This window comes from Bos indicus, chromosome 11 (genome assembly GCF_029378745.1).
Source record: "Bos indicus isolate NIAB-ARS_2022 breed Sahiwal x Tharparkar chromosome 11, NIAB-ARS_B.indTharparkar_mat_pri_1.0, whole genome shotgun sequence".
In the NCBI taxonomy this organism is placed as follows: domain Eukaryota; kingdom Metazoa; phylum Chordata; class Mammalia; order Artiodactyla; family Bovidae; genus Bos; species Bos indicus.
This window is the reverse complement of record NC_091770.1, coordinates 40,537,591-40,558,706: the sequence shown is the minus strand read 5'-3', so window position 1 is coordinate 40,558,706 and position 21,116 is coordinate 40,537,591. Positions and strand designations below refer to the sequence as shown.

The window sequence follows — 21,116 nt, the reverse complement described above, 5'->3', positions numbered from 1 at the left end:
CAGATCAATAACTGTCGAAAACTTCAATGCTTTCAGCTGGCATTGATTAACAGGACCCAGTTTTTGAGCAAGTTGCACAACCAATGCTTCAAAAGTTGCATTAATTGGGTTACGAGGTTTTGCCTCATCCTCCATATTCACCTGACCTCTTGCCAACCAACCATTTCTTCAAGCAACTTTTTGTAGGGAAAACGCTTCTACAACCAGCAAGAGGCAGAACATGCTTTCCAAGAGTTGATCGAATCCCGAGGCATGGCCTTTTGCACTACAGGAATAAACAAAGTTATTTTTCCTTGACAAAAATGTGTTGATTGTAATGATTCCCTATTTTGATGAATAAAAATGTGTTTGAGCCTAGTTAAAATTATTTAAAATTCACTGTCCAAAACTGTAATTAAATTTGCACCAACATAATAGAATGGTTGATTTGTATCTCACTTTACCTAGGATTGGAGAAGGTGATGGCACCCCACTCCAGTACTCTTGCCTGGAAAATCCCATGGATGGAGGAGCCTGGTAGGCTACAGTCCATGGGGTCGCTAAGAGTTGGACACGACTGAGCAACTTCCCTTTCACTTTTCACTTTCATGCATTGGAGAAGGAAATGGCAACCCACTCCAGTGTTCTTGCCTGGAGAATCCCAGGGGCAAGAGAGCCTGGTGGGCTGACGTCTATGGGGTCACACAGAGTCGGACATGACTGAAGTGACTTAGCAGTAGCAGTTACCTAGGATAGTCCTAACTAATTCCTTTTATCTTGGCCGATTTTAGTCTCAAATGTGTCCCAGTACAGTTCAGTTCAGTTGCTCAGTCATGTCCGACTCTACAACCCCATGGACTGCAGCATGCCAGGTCTCCCTGTCCATCAACAACTCCCAGAGTTTACTCAGACTCATGTCCGTTGAGTTGGTGATGCCATCCAACCGTCTCATCCTCTGTCATCCCTTTCTCCTGCCGCCTTCAATCATTCCCAGTATCAGGGTCTTTTCCAGTGAGTCAGTTCTTTGCATCAGGTGGCCAAAGTATTTCAGTTTCAGCTTCAGCATCAGTCCTCCAATGAATATTCAGGACTGATTTCCTTTAGGATGGACTGGTTGGATCTCCTTGAAGTCCAAGGGACTCTCAAAAGTCTTCTCCAACACCACAGTTCAAAAGCATCAATTCTTCAGCGCTCAGCTTTCCTTATAGTGCAACTGTCACATCCATGCATGACTACTGGAAAAACCATAGCCTTGACTAGATGGACCTTTGTTGCAAGGTAATGTCTCTGCATTTTAATATGCTGTCTAGGTTGGACATAACTTTTCTTCCAAGGAGCAAGTGTCTTTTAATTTCATGGCTGCAGTCACCATCTGCAGTGATTCTGGAGCCCAAAAAAATAAAGTCTGTCACTGTTTCCATTGTTTTCCCATCTGTTTGCCATGAGGTGATGGGATCAGATGCCATGGTCTTAGTTTTCTAAATGTTGAGTTTTAAGCCAACTTTTTCAGTCTCCTCTTTCACTTTCATCAAGAGGCTCTTTAGTTCTTCTTCACTTTCTGCCATGCAGGTGTCATCTGCATATCTGAGGTTATTGATATTTCTCCTGTAAATCTTTGATTCCGGGTTATGCTTCATCCAGTCCAGCATTTCTCATAATGTACTCTGCGTATAAGTTAAATAAGCAGGGTGACAGTATACAGCTTTGACGTACTCCTTTCCCTATTTGGAACCAGGCTGTAGTTTCGTGTCCAGTTCTAACTGTTGCTTCTTGGTCTGCATATGGTTTTCTCAAGAGGCAGGTAAGGTGGTCTGGTATTCCTATCTCTTGAATAATTTTCCACAGTCTATTGTGATCCACACAGTGAAAGGCTTTGGCATAGTCAATAAAGCAGAAATAGATGTTTTTCTGGAACTCGGTTGCTTTTTCAGTGATCCAGTGGATGTTGGCAATTTGATCTCTGGTTCCTCTGCCTTTTCTAAAACCAACTTGAACATCTGGAAGTTCACATTTCACGTACTGTTGAAGCCTGGCTTGGAGAATTTTGAGCATTACTTTGGTAGCGTGTTAGATGAGTGCAATTGTGCGGTAGTTTGAGCATTCTTTGGCATTGCCTTTCTTTAGGATTGGAATGAAAACTGACCTTTTCCAGTCCTGTGGCCACTGCTGAGTTTTTCAAATTTGCTGGCATATTGAGTGCAGCCCTTTCACAGTATCATCTTTCAGGATTTGAAACAGCTCAACTGGAATTCCATCACCTTCACTAGCTTTGTTCATAGTAATGCTTCCTACAGCTCACTTGACTTCACATTCCAGGATGCCTGGCTCTAGGTGAGTGATTTCACCATCGTGATTATCTTGGTCATGAAGATCTTTTTTGTACAGTTCTTCTGTGTATTCTTTCCAACTCTTTATAATATCTTCTGCTTCTGTTAGGTCCATACCATTTCTGTCCTTATTGAGCCCATCTTTGCATGAAATGTTCCCTTGATATCTCTTATTTTCTTGAAGAGATCTCTAGTCTTTCCCATTCCATTGTTTCCCTCTATTTCTTTGCATTTTTCATTGAGGAAGGCTTTCTTACCTCTCCTTGCTATTCTTTGGAACTTTGCATTCAAATGGGTATATCTTTACTTTTCTCCTTTGCCTTTCACTTCTCTTCTTTTCACAGCTATTTTTAAGGCCTCCTCAGACAACCATTTTGACTTTTTTCATTTTCTTTTTCTTAGGGATGGTCTTGATCTCTGCCTCCTGTACAATGTCACAAACCTCCATCCATAGTTTTTCAGGTACTCTGTCTATCAGATCTAATCTCTTGAATCTATTTCTTACTTCCACTGTATAATCATAAGGGATTTGATTTAGGTCCTACCTGAATGGTCTAGTGGTTTTCCCTTCTTTCTTCAGTTTAAGTCTGATTTGGCAATAAGAAGTTCATGATCTGAGCCACGGTCAGCTTCTGGTCTTGTTTTTGCTGACTGTATAGGGCTTCTTCATCTTTGGCTGCAAAGAATATAATCAGTCTGATTTCAGTGTTGACCATCTGGTGATGTCCATGTGTTGAGTCTTCTCCTATGTTGTTGGAAGAGAGTGTTTGCTATGACCAGTGTATTCTCTTGGCAAAACTCTACTAGCCTTTGCCCTGCTTCATTCTGTACTCCAAGGCCAAATTTGCCTGTTACTCCAGGTGTTTCTTGACTTCCTGCTTTTGCATTCCAGTGCCCTATAATGAAAGGGACTTCTTTTTGGGGGTGTTATTTCTAGAAGGTCTTGTAGGTCTTCATAGAACTGTTCAACTTCAGCATTTTAGCATTACTGGTTGGGGCATAGACTTAGATTACTGTGATATTGAATGGTTTTGCCTTGGACATGAACAGAGATCATTCTGTCATTTTTGAGATTGCATCCAAGTACTGCATTTCAGAGTCTTGACTATGATGGCTACTCCATTTCTTCTAAGGGATTCTTGCCCACAGTAGTAGATATAATGATCATGTGAGTTAAATTCACCCATTCCAGTCCATTTTAGTTCTCTTGATGAACATCCTAAGATGTTGATGTTCACTCTTGTCATCTCCTGTTTGACCACATCCAGTTTGCCTTGATTCATGGGCCTAACATTCCAGATTCCTATGCAGTATTGCTCTTCACGGTATCAGACTTTACCTCATGGGACTGGGGAAACAGACGCTTGGAGGGCACAAACAGAACCTTGAGTCCACCAGGAGAAAGTAGCAGTGACCCCATAAGACTGACCCAGACTTGCTCATGTGTGTCCAGGAGTCTCTGGTGGAGGTATGGGTTGGCGGTGGCCTGCTGTAGGGTTAGGGTCAGTGAGTGTAGCAGTGTGTGCATGGGACTTTCTGAAAGAGGTCACCATTATCTTCATTACTTCCACCATAGTTTGGCCTCAGGTCAAATAACAGGGAGGGAACACATCCCTGCCCATGGACAGGGAATTGGATTAAAGATTTACTGAGCATGGCTCTGCCCATCAGAAGAAGAACCAGTTTCCCCCTCAGTCAGTCTCTCTCATCAGCTGCTTATCCTTCTCCATCAAAGGGCAGACAGACTGAAAACCATAATCATGGAAAACTAAGCACTGTGATCACAGGGACCACAGTCTTGTCTAACTCAATGAAACTAAGCACCATGACTCATCAAGATGGATTAGTCATGGTGGAGAGTTCTAACAAAACATGGTCCACTGGAGAAGGGTATGGCAATCTACTTCAGTATTCTTGCCTTGAGAATCCTATGATCGGTATGAAAAGGCAAATGTGTCCCAGTTTGAAAGAAATGCAGTCATTTTGTATAGACTACCTTATGTTTAGCTATGGTTTTTCTGATAGCTTCCCTGATAGCTCAGTTGGTAAAGAAGCTGCCTGCAATTCAGGAAACCCCAGTTCGATTCCTGGGTGGGGAAGATCCTCTGGAAAAGGGATAGGCTACCCACTCCAGTATTCTTGGGCTTTCCTTATGGCTCAGCTGGTAAAGAATCCACCTGCAGTGCCAGAGACTTGGGTTCAATCCCTGGGTTGTGAAGATCCCCTAGAGAAGGAAGAGGCTACCCACTCTAGTATTCTGGTCTTGACAATCCCATGGAACATTTAGTCCATGGGGTCACAAAGAGTTGGACATGACTGAGCGACTTTCACTTTCACTTTCATGGTTTTTCTAGTAGTCATGTACAGGTGTGAGAGTTCGGCCATAAAGAAGGCTGAGTGCTGAAGAATTGATGCTTTTGAATTGTGGTGCTGGAGAAGACTCTTGAGAGTCCCTTGGACAGCAGGGTGATCAAACCAGTCAGTCCGAAAGGAATTCAATCCTAAATATTCATTGGAATGACTTGATGCTAAAGCTGAAGCTCTGGTACTTTGGCCAACTGATGTGAGAAGCCTACTCATTGGAAAAGACCCTGATGCTGGGAATGATGGAAGGCAGGAGAAGTGGGTGACAGAGGATGAGATGGTTGGATGGCATCATCAACACCACGGATATGAGTTTGACCAAACCACAGGAGATAGTGAAGGACAGGGAAGCCTGACGTGCTACATTCCACGTGGTCGTAAAGAGGTGGACATGAGTTAGCAACTGAACAACAACAATGTTTGTTTTAGTAATCACATGACCCTAGAAAATTCAGAGATTAAATGATTCAGACAGGAGGTATGATCTGATGTTTTTGTCCCTTCTGGACAATATTATTTATCATTTAGAGTGAGTAAAATTAAACTATTTAGCCTTTCAAATTTGTTTTGGTAAAGAGTTAAATTTTAGTAAATTTGTTGTAATGCTGAAATATTGTCAACATATATTGAATTATATTTTTAGTTAAGTCCAGTGTTTTTGCAATAGACTTAATTCATTGATGGTGATATTTTCTGTAATTATCAGTGCATTTAAAAGAATTTTATAACATATTGGAAGAAATGGAGATACTTGTTAAGACTAAATTAATTACAGTAATTAGACAAGGCTTTAATTCTGGCTTATCAGCTGTGTGATCTTGGGCAAGTAACAACCTCTCAGAACCACAAAGTTTTCATTTTTTAAATGAAACCAATGATATTTAGTAATAAGGGTTGAAAAGAAATATAAGTTATGTGACTCAAATAATTCCTTCTGTAAAGTAAGTTTAAATTTCTTGAGAATGTAGTTCACCAAAAAGGTCCAACTACATGTGAGTTTTACAGCATATAGTTAGTGTCATGATTTAATTATCACAATAATTTTGTTGCATAACGCATAAGAACATAGATGTTAAAAGTATGACTTTGTTTCTGAATTACCTTTATAGAGTGCTTTTACCTCAAACGTATATCCAAATCACTGAACGCGAATTATTTGATACTGAAAAATTGTCTTTCTAAATTGGTAATATGTTTAGTGTATCTAAACAGAATTTGCTTTTATTGTATAAGACTTACATATGAATCAGTAAATATGAACCAGTCTGACAGCAACTTGTTTATGTTATTTGATACATAAAACATTGATACATCCATAGGTAAATATTAATAAAACTTAAATATTCCTTATTTTAAAAAAGTTACTTGATTGGAAGGCAAAACTTCCATGAAAAGGAGCTGTATGGTAGTTTTGAGAGAGGTGAAGTGTTTTTTCACTACAGATAATTTAGGAAGGTTCTTAGAGGAGGTGAACATTGGGAAAGTGTGGAAGGAATATAGAAAGCCTTAAAAGGGTGGGAATGGAGGAAAGAAGGCAGAGGTGATGGAAATGGGCAATTCATTTTTGGACTTCAGAGTGGATTGGTTGGTTGTGTAAGAGGATTAATATCAGGGTCAGACTGAAAGGTCTTAACTATTAAACTAAGGATTCTTTATATGCCAGGCGATGGGGACTCACTGGATTTTTTTGAGTAAATGGTTGATATGTCAATAAGATACTTGGAAAGATTATTTAGCAGAAGGCAGGATAGAGGTGTGGGGCTTCCAAGGTGGTGCAGTGGTAAAGCATCTGCCTGCCAATGCAGGAGACACAAGAGATGTTGGTTTGATCCCTGGGTTGGGAAGATTCCCTGGAGAAGGAAATGACAGCCCACTCCATTATCCTTGTCTGGAAAATCCCATAGACAGAGAAGCCTGGCATGCTACAGTCTCTGGGGGTCTCAAACAGTTGTACACAACTGAGTGAGCACACACACACAGAAAATATAGGAAGTTAAAATGTCAATTAGGGAAGTGATTTTTTGAAAAAGTTAATACTTAAGAATGGAAACAAATTGTGATGCTTTATTAAAACATGCAAGTCTTCAGTCTCCCTTTTGGTGTTATTACTTCATAAATGCATCTAGATATTTAAAGAAACTATAAAACAAGCTTTTGGTCAAAATAAATACCAAGTATTTCAAGAGATATAAAGCACATTCTTTTTGTTTTTCTGTATTGATAACATTCACCTATTAATCAGAACAACAAAAACCTCTCTAAAGTTTAAGTATCCCTTTCAAATGTTTAAAAAACTTAACTCTTTAAGTTTTAGTACCATTTACTTATTGTAAGCAGTAACTTATAAAGAAATGCAGCAAATGATAAATGGAAATTCAAGTGCAAAAAGTATAGTGTTTTCTTTGGATTTTATATTTTTGTTTTTATATTTTCTTAGTCAATTTTAGAATATGTCTAGCTAAGTAGTAGATACCTAGACTCCTTCTAAATATAAATTTTAAATATGATTTTATAGCTTCTCAAAAAAGTGAGTTTTCCAATAAAGTTCCCCAAATGTATTATTTAAATGAGTAGAAATTATTTCATATTGTTTAAATTGAGCTATCCAATTTAACAGTAAAATAGAACATTTAAAATAACTTTTTTAAAGAAAAACTGATTTTAATTTTATTTGTAAGAGCTTTTTACTGCTTTTTCCTGTTTAACATCTATTCTGTAGGCCAAACATTAAGATATTCTTTTCTGTTGTGAATAGATAGAGATATATATTATGCTAGTTAAGGCACAGGCTGAGTTGCTGTTCACAAAAAACTCCAAATCCTTAGAGTTTCACACAAAACAAGTCATGTCCGACTCTTTGCAATCCCAGGGACTGCAGCCAGGCCTCTGTCTTCCTCACCATCTCCCACAGTTTGCCCAAGTTCATGTCCAGCCATCTCATCCTCTGTCACCCTCTTCTCCTTCTGCCTTCAATCTTTCCCAGCATCAGGGTCTTTTCCAATGAGTTGGCTAATATTGATATTTATATTAGCTACGTTTTAAGTCTTCCATAGCTACAGGTGTTTAATGGCCAGTCTTTGGACAGTGCAGATACCATCATCACAGAAAGTTCTGTTGGTCAGAGCTGTGTTAAGAGGTTGTTCTTAAAAATTCCATTTTTTGTTATGTTAGTAGAGAGAAGATATAAATACATACACTCTTCTCAGCATCTTGAATCTGGAATGTTGATGTCTTCAGGAAGTCAAAGTCTAAATGGAGTTTGATGGGTCATATTAGCCTAAGTTCTACACTATCGGAAGAGAGAATGGGAGGGGTGGTGGGAGGTACAGCCACTATTTGGTTACAAATGATCTGAACGGTGTACATATCACTTCTGCTTGTAGTACATTGGCCAGAATTTAATGATATGCTGATACCCAAGGGCAGCTGGAAAGGTTACTAGCTGGATGGAGTGTACTCAGCCAAAACTTGGTTTAGCTGGGAGTGGAGGCAGGGATCCTATTACCAAATGAAAGAAGCTAAGAATAATACTAGAGGACACTTGACAATCTAGGTCACATGTATTTAATATGATGATCACATTTAGTTTTCTCCATTTTCCTCAAAGTAGAATCATTGTGGGTAACCTGTTTCATTTTAAGTGACCTTGATGAGATTAACCTGAAATTGTTATTTTTTAAAGTTTGAATTATGTTTTACAGTTCAATGGAATTAACCTTATAATCCTTTTGATTCAGGGCAATACTTTGAGCATGAACCTGTTTTTCTCTAATGTATTATTTCTACATCTTAAACTTTGTGGCAAGATAATCTTTTGTTCCTGTGATTGCAAACAAAAGACTAGAACTTTAGTTTATTTCTGTCTTTTTTAATAGACGTTCTATAATTTTGAACATGTTGATGCCGAGCAGCAATGAGGAGTATGAAAAGTACTAGTTGGTGATTTAGTTTTTCCTTCTGTCTCCATGTTCCTTCTTGCTTTCTCTATGTGTATATATTCATCATGCTTCTAAACAATTTAGGGTTTATAATGGAAAGCAACAGGCTTTTTCCACACCACTTCCCATCCCTGGTCTTATTCTTTGAGACACTCTGAAATGTTCATGTTTATAAGTAACTTCTATATTTTTAAAAAATATCCCTATATTCAGCATTACTTGATTTATCAGAATTACATACTGATTAATTACTGTAATAAAAATAAACTTAGTTCATATACTACCTTCTCTCTCCCTTCATCACTATTCTTTTATTCTTCTATTAGCTTTACTATTTCTTAAACTTCTTACGTGTCTGCTTAAAGATGGTATCTCTTACTCTCAAATTAGCAATTACAAAATTCAGTGTTTCTAATCTTCCCTCCTCATATCTTTCCCCTTTCTACTTCTTAGTTTTTGTCGTCTCTCTTTTAAATTGCAATGATCAAATATATTTACATTCATTTCTGTAACTATAATTAAGTCTGCTAGCTTTGTCTATTGCTGAATTCTAAAAATTGTAATTAGTAAGCAGTTTAATTTTTTATGACTACATAAATATTTTTCACTGAAAAGCTAATGGTAGAGCAATTACCATTTTTAACATAGCTTTTATTGTTTATAATTGAGTTCAAAATTTCCTCTTCCCATTTTGGTTTCTTATATTTTTAAAAAATTTTCTTAATTTTTTCCCATATAAAAGCAATACCCTCTATTCTGTAGACTTTCTATTTTGGCCAGCCAGCTCCCTTCTAGAGTCTTATTTTTCTGTCTTCTGATCTGTTTTGTCAGTCAGTGCACTTCTGACCACTTTACATTTTTATAAAGTTTGTTGAAAATTTGCTTTGGTTGGTGCTTTTTGTAACTGTGGGTTTATGTATGTCTCTTTGAAATTCCACTTTTTGTATATGAGTAGAGAAGATGTAAATACATACATTCTTCTCAACATCTTGAATCTGGAGTGTTGATGTCTTCAAAGAGTCAGATGCCCATGTATCTAACCCTGACAGTCATATTGATAAAACATGCGATAAAGTCCTATGTTCTAAATTTTGGAGGGGAGGGGAATTTGTGATGTTTACAGATAAAGCTGAAAGAAAATAATGATTATCTATATAAATTCATTGATACTTTTATGTAAGTAGTCATTTCTAGAATAATTTTAGCTTCATTTGTTTTCTAAGACCTAGAGTTTTCATAGATTATGATAAATTTTTTTTCTGTTGATAAGGATTTTCTGTTTTACTTTTTATTCTATTATTCAAGATTTGTATTTTCAGTTTGAGATCTTTTCATTACAGATAGTATTCCATAGTTCTACTGCCCAGAATTTCTTGAAATTGACCTATTTTACTATTATATCTGGCCAGTGACTTAACAGCACAGAGTGTTTAAAAAAAAATGATTCTTGGGTTAGGAGGCTAATGTTAGTGTTGAACTCTAATAGGTTTTGCCATCAGTCTCGGTGATAAGTTGTACAATACTCTTAGGCTACTTTTTATCTTTACAAGAGAATGGTATTGTAAAAATGTCAAAAAAAATATCCACATGCCCAGTTCACCAGTAAATATACTGCTAAATTTGATCCTTTTTGGCAGTAGCTTATGCTACTCAAGGGACTGTATTTTTACAGAATGACATATTTCAAAGGGTATCGGTTTCCATTTGAGAAAATTCATGCATTTAGAGCAACTTAAAGCCAAAACAATTGTGCTTGTGCTATATGTTTAAAATATTAGTCATCTTGAATACATGCCCAGGTTAAATGTCAGAAGCTATATATTGCACAACAAGAAAATTTATTGTTGGGAGACCAGGTGGTACCTGTGCTTATACAGCACTTTCCTGAGAGGATCAGTTTGAGTATATGAACTAATATTAGCCAGGTGTTTGTACAGTAACATTATTGATAATAAAGGAGAAGTTCATTGAGGAGAAAAACAAATAAAGGAAGCATAAAAGTCTCATACTGTATAAAACTACAGAAATGGATCAAAGAGTTTGACAGGAAGTTTAATGTGTACATAAGTAGAGTCTGACAGGAACATGCTGTGTGTGCCAAAGGTTCCAGTGATGGAAAACCGAAACATAGTGCTCACTGACCACAGCATGAGCCTTGACACACGTTGTAAATAATCCGGAGATCTATGACTGCATTAGGCACTGGGCTGGTGTATTAACGGCAGTAAATCTATAGCAGCATAATGGGATGGCATGCAGAAATTCCTCTGATTAATTTTTGTAATGGATTAATAGGAATATAGCAAATATTTTCAATTCCTACCATCCCCCAACCTCTTCCTTCCCCCAGCCTCACCCTCCCCATTGTGATCTTTTTTTATTTCCTTCTACTCACCAGGCTTGTGTTTGTGGATCCTTGCTTTAGTACCATCAAGTTAAAAGCAGATGTTTCTGGTAGAGAGCATCTAATCACTGTCAAGTTGAAGGCGAAGGTATGTGCTTCCTTAGACTGTTACTCTGACCAGGAAATACCTTGTGAAGTGAATTCTGAAAATGTTTTTAATGTAAACAAGGTCTAGTTGCTTCTAAAAAATGTATATATGACCCCTAAAGAAATTATTTTGGAATGCCTCTGATTTATTCATTAAGTTTCCCAAAGCCTAGATATAATTTCATGTCACTGTTTTAGTTCAGATTTGATCAAATAAGGCTTGGCAGCTTCACAGTACCATAATGTTATGTTTGTAACACCCTATGTAGAAAAGAGTTGGAAGTTTCTGCTATTCCAAGTTCTACTGAAGAAGTCTTTTGTCTTCAACTTTTATTTTTTGATGAATTACCTTTGTTCTTATTTCTGACTTCCCACCACACCCCAAACACAGACCCATACATATGGATACTTTTTATTTTCTTGGCTGAAATTTTTTTACTTCTGGTTTTAAAAATTTTGCAGAGGTTATATACCTCTATTTATAGAGCCCTTACAGGCTTGTGATCTGTAACTACTAATTTTATTGGCATAATGCATAGCTATTTTGTCATTTTTTAATTATACATTGTGAATTTTGAGAAATAAGTAGAACAAGCAAGTTCAGGATATTAATCATATACTTAGTAATCACTGGAGAAACATTAGAATTTGAGAAAACCAGGTCATCTAACTTTTTTTTTGTTCTTACAAGTCATCAATCAACTCTATTTCAGAAGATTATAGTGATGAAAAGATCAATTGTGTTTGTCCTTTTTAAAAATGTGTCTGGCATTTAAGCTTTTCATGAGAGAATTAATATATAAAGCTGCGCTGGGGTGACACAGAAAAGTTGATATCTTATAGTGCCTCTATATCAAACAAATTGAGAAACGACTCATTCTTTTCTTACACACTGAATGTTTATAGTTTTAAGATTCATATGTGATAAGTTTTGAGAAAATATTAGTGGGATATAAATATTAATTGTAAAATAAGTTCCATGAATATTTTTATTAAATGAAAGTGAAAACATTTCCTTTTTAATTAAAAAAAATTTTTTTTTTAAATCAAGGAGAAATCTGCCTTTATCCTTCCAAAGGTCACATACTGCCAGTGGCAAGGTTCTGTCAGTTTCTTCAGAGTTTTATTTGTTTTTTTTTTTTTTTTAATATTCTAGTATTTTGTACATTGAAAAAAGTTGCTGCTATGAAGACCAAAATGAAGAATTTAAAATACATCCTATCCTGATTCTGTTTTTTCTGATAGCCTCATTTCTTGCCATCTTTTCTACTGAGAATGATGTAAATCTTACATCTATAAGATTTTATTATTAATTCTAATTAATGATATTTTTGATAGTATTCAGAGGGAGGATGTGTAGCCATTAGAATGGTCCATCCTCTCTGCTTTTTCTTAAAATTTTTCAAAGTAGATAAAGGTGACCCTTTTAATATTCCTCTGGAGAATATTTTCAGGTGTGAATTTCTGCAGCACCAATAGCTATAAAGCACTATTATGGATGCTCTGGCAAGAAAGAAGAGAAAGCTTTGAGTTTTTAAGAAATTAGGAAGAAAAATAATCTGCATTTTTTTAAAAAGTCAGAAACTAAATGAACTTATATTGGTATGACTTATTAGTCTTAATTTGTCCATTTAGTTCAACTTTCATAGAGACCAAAGTTGTCTTTCAGGTGTGGTAATTTTATTTCTTAAGAATATTTGGGATTGTCAGTTAAAAACAGTGAAAGCTAAAACTTACATGTTAAAGGGTCCTTAATACAATGCAAAATCTTAATCCAAACTGAATTTTATAGTGTCAGGCTTATTTTTTTGACAAACCTTGCAACATGGTTATTTTTGTAAATACACAAACCTGTTTCTTTTATCTGGTACTTTTTGATATCTAGTAATATGTTTGTTTTTATTCTTGAATACAACTCTACCAGTTCTGGCCCTCTGCCTCACTGTCTCCAAAAACCCACAAAGAAAATAATATAAATTCTGTCCAGACTTCCTCTATGAAAAGTGAACGTATAATCACAAATAAATACCATAAGGAAATCAGTTGAATTTGGCATTTTTATGTGTATTTTTAATGCAGTATTTACAGTTCATCCTAAACCATAGTCTTTTCTTTATAAAAGAGGTAGCCCAGAGCTTCCTTAGCTTTGGTCAAGATCAGAACTGCTTGAAAAACAAATCATAGATGTTTCTGAGACTGGGCACTCTGATGACTATTTTTATAAATAGTCTGCTGCAATTTTATGTATTATTCTGCCAGGGAGTCCAGTCATGAATTGAGTTGGGTTAAATTTTTCCTTAGGAACGTATGCTATAGAGTCTAATAAATATTGTTTGTTATGAAAGTATATACTCAATATTATATAATTATATTCTCTTATAGTTATTAATTTGATTGAATTGTTTCAAGTGAGACTTGAAAAACTATATTAATTACTGTACCTATTTTTCAGTTTCTTTGTGTGGAGCTTTAGTTATTATTGTTAACTAGATTTCTAAAGTAAAACTTTGACAATCTCTAGTGGCTTGAAAAATACTGAATTTGATAGTCATTTTACAGTATCATACTTGGCTATATATATTATGGTTAGTGTTACTCAGTGGACATGAGTTTGAGTAAGCTCTGGGAGACGGTGAAGGAGAGGGAATCCTGGTGTGTTGTAGTCCATGGGGTTGCAAAGAGTCAGACATGACTGAGTGACTGATAACAATATAGACAACTCCAAAAATGAGTATCTAGGGATGCTACTGCATGAGTCATGTTAAATCATCCAGAATTATATAAATTCGTGCCTTTTAGGTTTGATACAGTTATGTAGTATTTATTATATAAACAGAATTGATCTTGAATGTGAATATAATACAATATTTATACATTGACTTGGTAAAGCCAACTATTTATAGATCAGTCTAATTTATTGTATACATATTTGTATGTTTGCATAAATGTACCTAAATATATATCTGAATGTTATCTCATATATGTGGAATCATATTTATTTTAACCTGCTTTTTATTTAACTCCTTGTGGATCTCTCTTTTGTTTAATTCCTTGTGGCTCTCTTTATTAGTACATATGTGCCATTTAGTACCCTGAGCCCTATTTGAATGTAGGATCATAATTCTCTTTTAATATAATGTGCCATATATGCTTAATGATTTCCAAAGTTACAGGTACTTTTTACTGGGTTTATCTATTCTGTATACAGTAAACATTAAGTTCTTAACCTTGATTGATGATTGTTTAAATTAAAGAGTTGATATTGTTCATTGTCAGCCAAATAGACAAATAGCAGCAACTCAAGGTAAATTAAATGTTCCATTTTTGACCCAAGGAGGTTTTAAGTTTGTATTTTTTTTTTTGGCAGAAAATTCACATTTTAGAGGGAAAAGAGATTTTACAATGCTTTTGGTTGTGTTCTATTATTTTTACATATAAAACAGCCAGAGAAGTTAAATGACTTGTCCAAGGTCAGGAGTTAATTAGCAGAAGCATAAACCAAAGAAAGCTAAGATCTCTGCCTGCATTTACTTTGAGATAATCACATGACTTGTAAAAATTGCATGCAAATTGTTTTTCTAGTGGTTGCAGCAGTTATAATCAGAAGAACATCATCTCATAGTTTGAATTGTCTGAAGTAGGGCTTCTTCTGTAATCTCAGCCAGATCTTCCTTTCTTCCCCCACAAGTTAGAGCATAGTTATGTGTTTATATGGTGTCCTTGTATTTACCTTTGTGATATCAGTTCTGCATAGCCAGATTCCATCAGTCAGAGCATACAATGACAGGTTTATTTTTAGCCAGCCTGTCAAAATTAAATGTTAATTCTTTTTGAAGCATTGATTTCAAATGGGTTGATGTTTGTAACAAATACTGTTGTGATCATTTTTTGTGCCCTTTTGCTATGCAGAGAAGTAGTTAAAAGGTTGAAAAAAGTGAAAGTCTAAAACTTAGGTTATTTTGTCAAATGAGAGAAAAGAGTTTTCCTAAAATGAGTTTTCTTTTTAGTAAATTTCGCTTTTTAAAGAAAAGAAGTGAGCATTTTAAAAATTAAATATGGCTTTTAAGAATCCAAACTGAATCTTAGAGAAATCATATACTAGAATTCTCTAATAACAAAATTGAGTTTAAGGAAGCTATCTTTTGTCTTTGTTAATTTAGAATTGTGGTTAGTCCTTTGGCTGTCACTTCTTGTATAAAACTATTGGGGGATTAGTTTTCTGTTTATCAACCATGAAAAGATTTTTCTTAAAACTAATATTTTTTTTCCTTCTTTTTATTTGTCTTCTTGCTAAAATTAAATGCACCATTTGTTGTGGAAAATACTTTAATTGATAACTATATGTGTTCATTTTGTGCATTTCTTGATTCTTTTAACAAGTATTGCCTCTTTAAATAGTGACTGAGGCTGTTTGAGGTTAAATTTTAGACTGAAAAGAAATGAAATATCAACCATTTTGATTTTTCATTTTAAAGATAAAGAAACTGAGATTCAGTGTGGTTTGCCCCTCAAATCACATTAGCAGCTGCCCAGAAACTGACTTAATTCATTACTCTGTGTTCAAAACTGATTGGTTTGGCATCCCCACATCACTACACTTTGTACCTCTTGAGCTTGTTGACTGTTTATCGGCTCTTAACACCTTTATAATAGTAGATCCAAAATATATATGATACATTTGCATTTATAGAAATACTTTTCCTAATATATACAGTTTTCCTAAAATATTTATGTGAAATTGTCACAGTGAAACAAAAAGGACCCTAATTTTATGCTTTTTTAGTACCCTGCTGAATCACCAGATTGTGTTGTGGATTTTCCTGTTCCATTTTCTGTTTCCTGGACACCACAGGTAAATTCTTAAATTTATTTTAAGTAGCTAAAAAGCATTTTAAGTGGCCATTATAAAGTGGTTTTTTCAGTTTTCTTTAAACATTTATGAATAAACAGGATTTTGAGAGTGCTGCTTTCATATTTCCTAGCAGTTGATGTCCATTCTCCCTGCCCTCTGACTCTCCCCGCCTCCTTCCTCATCCTCCAAACACACCCACACAGACACCCCATTCAGCCTTTACATCTTTATGCTTCATTTTAAATAAACATGAAAAAGCTCTGTTGACAGAAATTGTCCTTTAATTTTAAATCTGAAGGAGCTCTTTTATAAAGCAGTGAGCAGTAGGTTAAAAATTGGGTGAAATTTTCCAGACATAATATCAGAGAATCTTTTTCAGAGGACAATGAGTTAAGACTGAAAATATAAATCCTGCCATTTCTATTCAGTTTTTATTGTTTTAAAGTATTTGTCCTTTGTTTGTCCTTGAACTTATACTATATTCTTTTTGCATATGCTTTGGAATATTCTTACTTTGATTCTTTCTCCTGCTCCTGTCAGTTTAATTTCTCAATACATTGGTGATATCTAACAAGTTAATGTATTTAAGAGTGCACTGTAAATTGTACCATTATGTAGATAAAACGTGGTATGATTATCAATAGTTCTGTCATCAACATTGACATGTGTGACTTTTAAACATCTGGCAGGATGGTGGTTAGGTTCAAAGAGAAATCTAATGACAGGTAATCTAATGTCTCACCAAGTAAGTCGATACCAAAATGAAGAGAATCTTTCTATTCTTATGCAAAGTGAAAAAAATTCCTAGTGACATTTAACAAATACTCTCTGAGTAGAGGCTACCCTTATTTTTGTTATGAAATTTTGGTAGGTTCAAGTGAAAATTTATGCTTACATTTAAATTCTAATATATAGAGTAAAGTAATTGTCTTGTTAGTTTAAAAAAAAAAAAAAAAAGCCTAACAGCATTTACATTGTTTTATGAGGTTTCAAATATTAAATTATACCATCTACATTTAAAATATATTTTTGTCATTTTCTTCTTTAAAAACAAAACAGTCTCCCTCCTTCCAATAGAAATCAAGAAAACACAGCAAAATATAGGTGATGAAAAACACTATGATTTGCTTTTGGTATTGTGATATATGTTATAAATACATAAGAAATACTGTGGTTTTTTTTTTAAGAATTGGAATTGTACATAAATTGAATAGTTTTTGAAAAATATGACTATACATTTTCAGTTTTCCTCTATAAATTTTATATATTATGTGAGATCATGAGATAACATTGTACCTAGATTGTATTACTCTTTCCATATGTTATCTCTAGATTATAATTTAATATTTATCAAAATCCCAAGGTTGAAGAATGTTTTTGATTAATTTCCTAGTTTTCTTTTTTAACATGTTTAATCATGCAAGTTTTCCCCAGACTTTAATCTGCAAAGAAGTTCACATCTCCACAAAAGGACTGTTAGCAGTTACCTTATCCTGCCATTTAACAAAATTAGTTTGTGACTCTAACACTACAAAATCTTAAGAGCAATTTCTTCTAAATTTTGTGTCCCTCCTTAACACCAGCTAAGTACCTTGCACATACAAGCATGGAATAAGTGTTTATAATATTAATTCAAATCCAGATTTAGATTTAATTGTGTCATACGTCAGGTTTTCTATTTTGTATTAGTTCTAAGAATACAGAATTAATTAGTAGTAACTGGAATTGCATCTTTTTTTTTTTTAATTAAAAGAACATATTAAAATTCTTAGTATAGTACAGATAAAAATTTAGATATCATTTTAACCACAACTCACATTTGACATGTTTAATATTTATCACATTTGTTTCAGATATATTTTTGTCTCTCTTTTAGGAATAAAATGTTCTGGGACTTAAATTTTGTTCCTCTTCTACTCTCCTTTCCTTTCTTTCCTTCTGTCCCTTTCTAGAGGAAAATCTTTTGCCTGGAATTGATGTGTGTGATATCCATGCATACTCTTTTGCTACATTTGTTTATGCCATATTCTATAGTATTTTCAGTCTTTTTTAAACAACGTTGTTTCTGAGATTCACCCATGATCTGTGCCTGTATAGTACATTTTAAGTGCTTTATATCATTTCATTATATGAATCCACCAGTTAGTTTATTCAGTGTCCTAATGATGTGGTTGATCATAATTTCTTGCACAATTTCTTACTAAACAGTGCTGCTGTAAACATCTTTCTATGTTTCCTTTTATACATGTGACACTTTTAGAATGGTTTATGCTTTGAAGTGGAAATGCTGGATTGTAAGGAGTGTACCTCTTTGAGACTACTAAACATTGCCAAGTTATTTTCCCAAATTTGTTGTATAGCTTTATACTCCTACCCAGCAATGCATAGTAATTTCTACTTTCCCACACCCTTTCTAAGTCATTCTGATTTTACTCTGATCCTAATTGCTATCAAGAACTGATACTCTTTATTGTTGTGTTTATAATCTTTGCCTACTTAAATTTTTGTCTTTTATTATAAGCAATCCTTACATACTTTGGATACTAATTATGTATTGGTTATATGGGATATAAGTGTCTTATCCCTGTGGCATGCTTTTTAACTTTGATATATTTTGTCAATCAGAAGTTTAATATTCAATGTGGTCACATTTATCAGTCTCTTCGTTGTGATTTCTGCTTTATGTGTCTTGAATGAGAAAATTTTTTGTATCTTGTTTTAAAAAGATATTCATTGAAAGTTTATTGTAAAAGTTATACTTTCTTCACATTTAAATATGAGATAGGAATTATATTTACACTTGCCTTTTTTACATATGCTTATAAAATTTGGATGTATCTTCATTTGTGGAGGTCTGATTTTATTTTTCTTTTCCATGTACTACTAAAATTGTCCATTGTTAGAGTTTAGCTGTACATTGTTAAGCATTTTGCTGCTATTTCCAGATGAACTCTTGAGTGTTTTAGACATGATGAAAGTGTTGGCAGTGTTAGTTTATGTTTGAAAGTGTGAAGCAACATCAAACTTCTTTGCTGTGTGTGATCTTTTTTCATTGACCTATTGGAAACAATTCTGCTTGTGAGAATTACTATCTTTTTCCTTTTTTAAAACAATTTTTAAACAGTTGTGGTTCTTAAAGAATTGTAGTATTGTAGTCTAATGGCAAACTTACATTTAAAAGATTGTAAGCAGGTGCCAGATAATTGATTTTAAAAAATTCCCTGTCTCCTTTTTGTACATTTCCTATTTGGATTCAGTGTTTCTGGACTTTAAACTTGGAAGATCTTTATTTTCCTTTCTTCTGTAAAATAATAGGCATGACTTTGTGGCATCCATATTAAAAATGGGTAATTTTCCTTATGGTCCCTGTCTTCCTGCTGGGTTGATAATGTTTTGATGTATTTTTCTTTTGCTCTGATGAGAGGTCTGCTGCTGCTGCTCTGACATATCCATTTGGATGAATAATTATAACTTGCACAATGTCAAGCTGAAGATGGTGGGGTTTTGTGCGTCATGACAAGCCTAGTAGCCAGTGCAGGTGTCTCACAGCATGATCAGCAACAGCCAGTGTATTCTGGCTCCGAGGAGGCATTTAGAGTGGGAAGAAATGAGCACCAAGGGCAAGGCTGCTGCTTCTACTGCTGCCGCGCTATGTGCCAAAGAGACACAGTGCTTCTCAAAGACAAGTGACTGCACACCTCTTCTCACATATTTACTTTGTTTACCCAGTCAGCTTTCTTTTACAGATTTCAGCGTAGGAATGTAAGAGCATGTCATGATTTTTATCTTATTCTACTTCCCAACATCACAAACTCTCTAAAATGTATCTAATCTGCTGCCCTTTGGACTTGTATATCTAGATCATATATATGAATAATGTTGACTGATAAGACCATAGGATGCTCTAATGTAAGATTTTACATGCATTGACATTAGTGATTCTGTAAAAACAAAATTACTTTTCTCCAGGTCGCTGATCAACCCAAAATAGATGCTAAAGTTGTACCTTTATCTGTAAATATGCCATTAAGTGTAGGCTTCAGTGCACTAGCCTCGTCATGCTGACTGGAATTTTCAGAGGTTGGATATGATATAGTAAACAGTGGTCATTATATTTTTTTATCATGTAAATATCATATTCTTGGGAGTAATGCCATAAATATAAGAAGAGCAAAACTAATGATAAAGCCTGTGGCTGATAATCTAATGGTGAATGAAGAAATTGTAATTAAAGGAAAACAGTCCTATTACATAGCAGTGAGCATGATCCATTAGTTAGAGCAACAAACTAGCAGTTGGGTATCCTTGGTTCTGTTTACAGTTCAGCTATTGACTTAATTATATAATCTCAAACAAATCACAAGGCTGTTCTTTGCCTCAGTTCGTATGTATATGGAAATAGTGAACTTTTTGTAAGAGATGTTAAGAAAATAAATTTCAGATCAGATCAGTCGCTCAGTTGTGTCCGACTCTTTGCGACCCCATGAATCACAGCACGCCAGGCCTCCCTGTCCATCACCAACTCCCGGAGTTCACCCAAACTCATGTCCATCCAGTCAGTGATGCCATGCAGCCATGTCATCCTCTGTCATCCCCTTCTCCTCCTGCCCCCAATCCCTCCCAGCATCAGAGTCTTTTCCAGTGAGTCAACTCTTTGCATGAGGTGGCCAAAGTGTTGTAGTTTCAGCTTTAGCATCATTCCTTCCAAAGAAATCCCAGGGCTGATCTCCTTCAGAATGGACTGGTTGGATCTCCTTGCAGTCCAAGGGACTCTCAAGAGTCTTCTCCAACACCACAGTTCAAAAGCATCAATTCTTCGGCGCTCAGCTGGTTTAAAACAAATGGAGTGATAGATGGAGAAAACACTCAGTATCATACTGTATGGATCCTAAAGATACTCTGCTTTTTTGATCTACTGGATTATCTTTCTTTCCATTTTTTCTCTGCTGTCCTTGTTGGAGAACTCATAGAACTGGATTTTTGTTCAGTCTTTAATTGGTTAATTAAATATACTTTTGGTTTCTTGGCCATCTTATTGTTGCTACAGTGGTATGGATAAAAAGACATCAACGGAATCATAACAAAGAAACTTAGTTCATTACTGAGACTATGTGATGTGATTGACCTGTGTGATATGGTATCCTATTGAACTCAGTAACTTGCTA

The 21,116-nt window shown here is 34.9% G+C and overlaps 1 protein-coding gene across 7 annotated transcripts in view; it reads left to right on the top strand.

Moving 5' to 3' along the window:
• The window catches only part of FANCL (FA complementation group L), an 89,283-nt gene that overhangs the window by 39,828 nt on the left and 28,339 nt on the right, over positions 1-21,116 (top strand). For 6 of the 7 annotated variants that reach the window (XM_070798704.1, XM_070798702.1, XM_019970195.2 and 3 more), the window contains 2 exons: positions 11,007-11,100; positions 15,883-15,951. In XM_070798704.1, coding sequence (XP_070654805.1) covers positions 11,007-11,100; positions 15,883-15,951 — 163 coding nt within the window. The remainder of the gene's footprint in view (positions 1-11,006; positions 11,101-15,882; positions 15,952-21,116) is intronic. The other variant, XM_070798703.1, reaches the window with a different exon arrangement.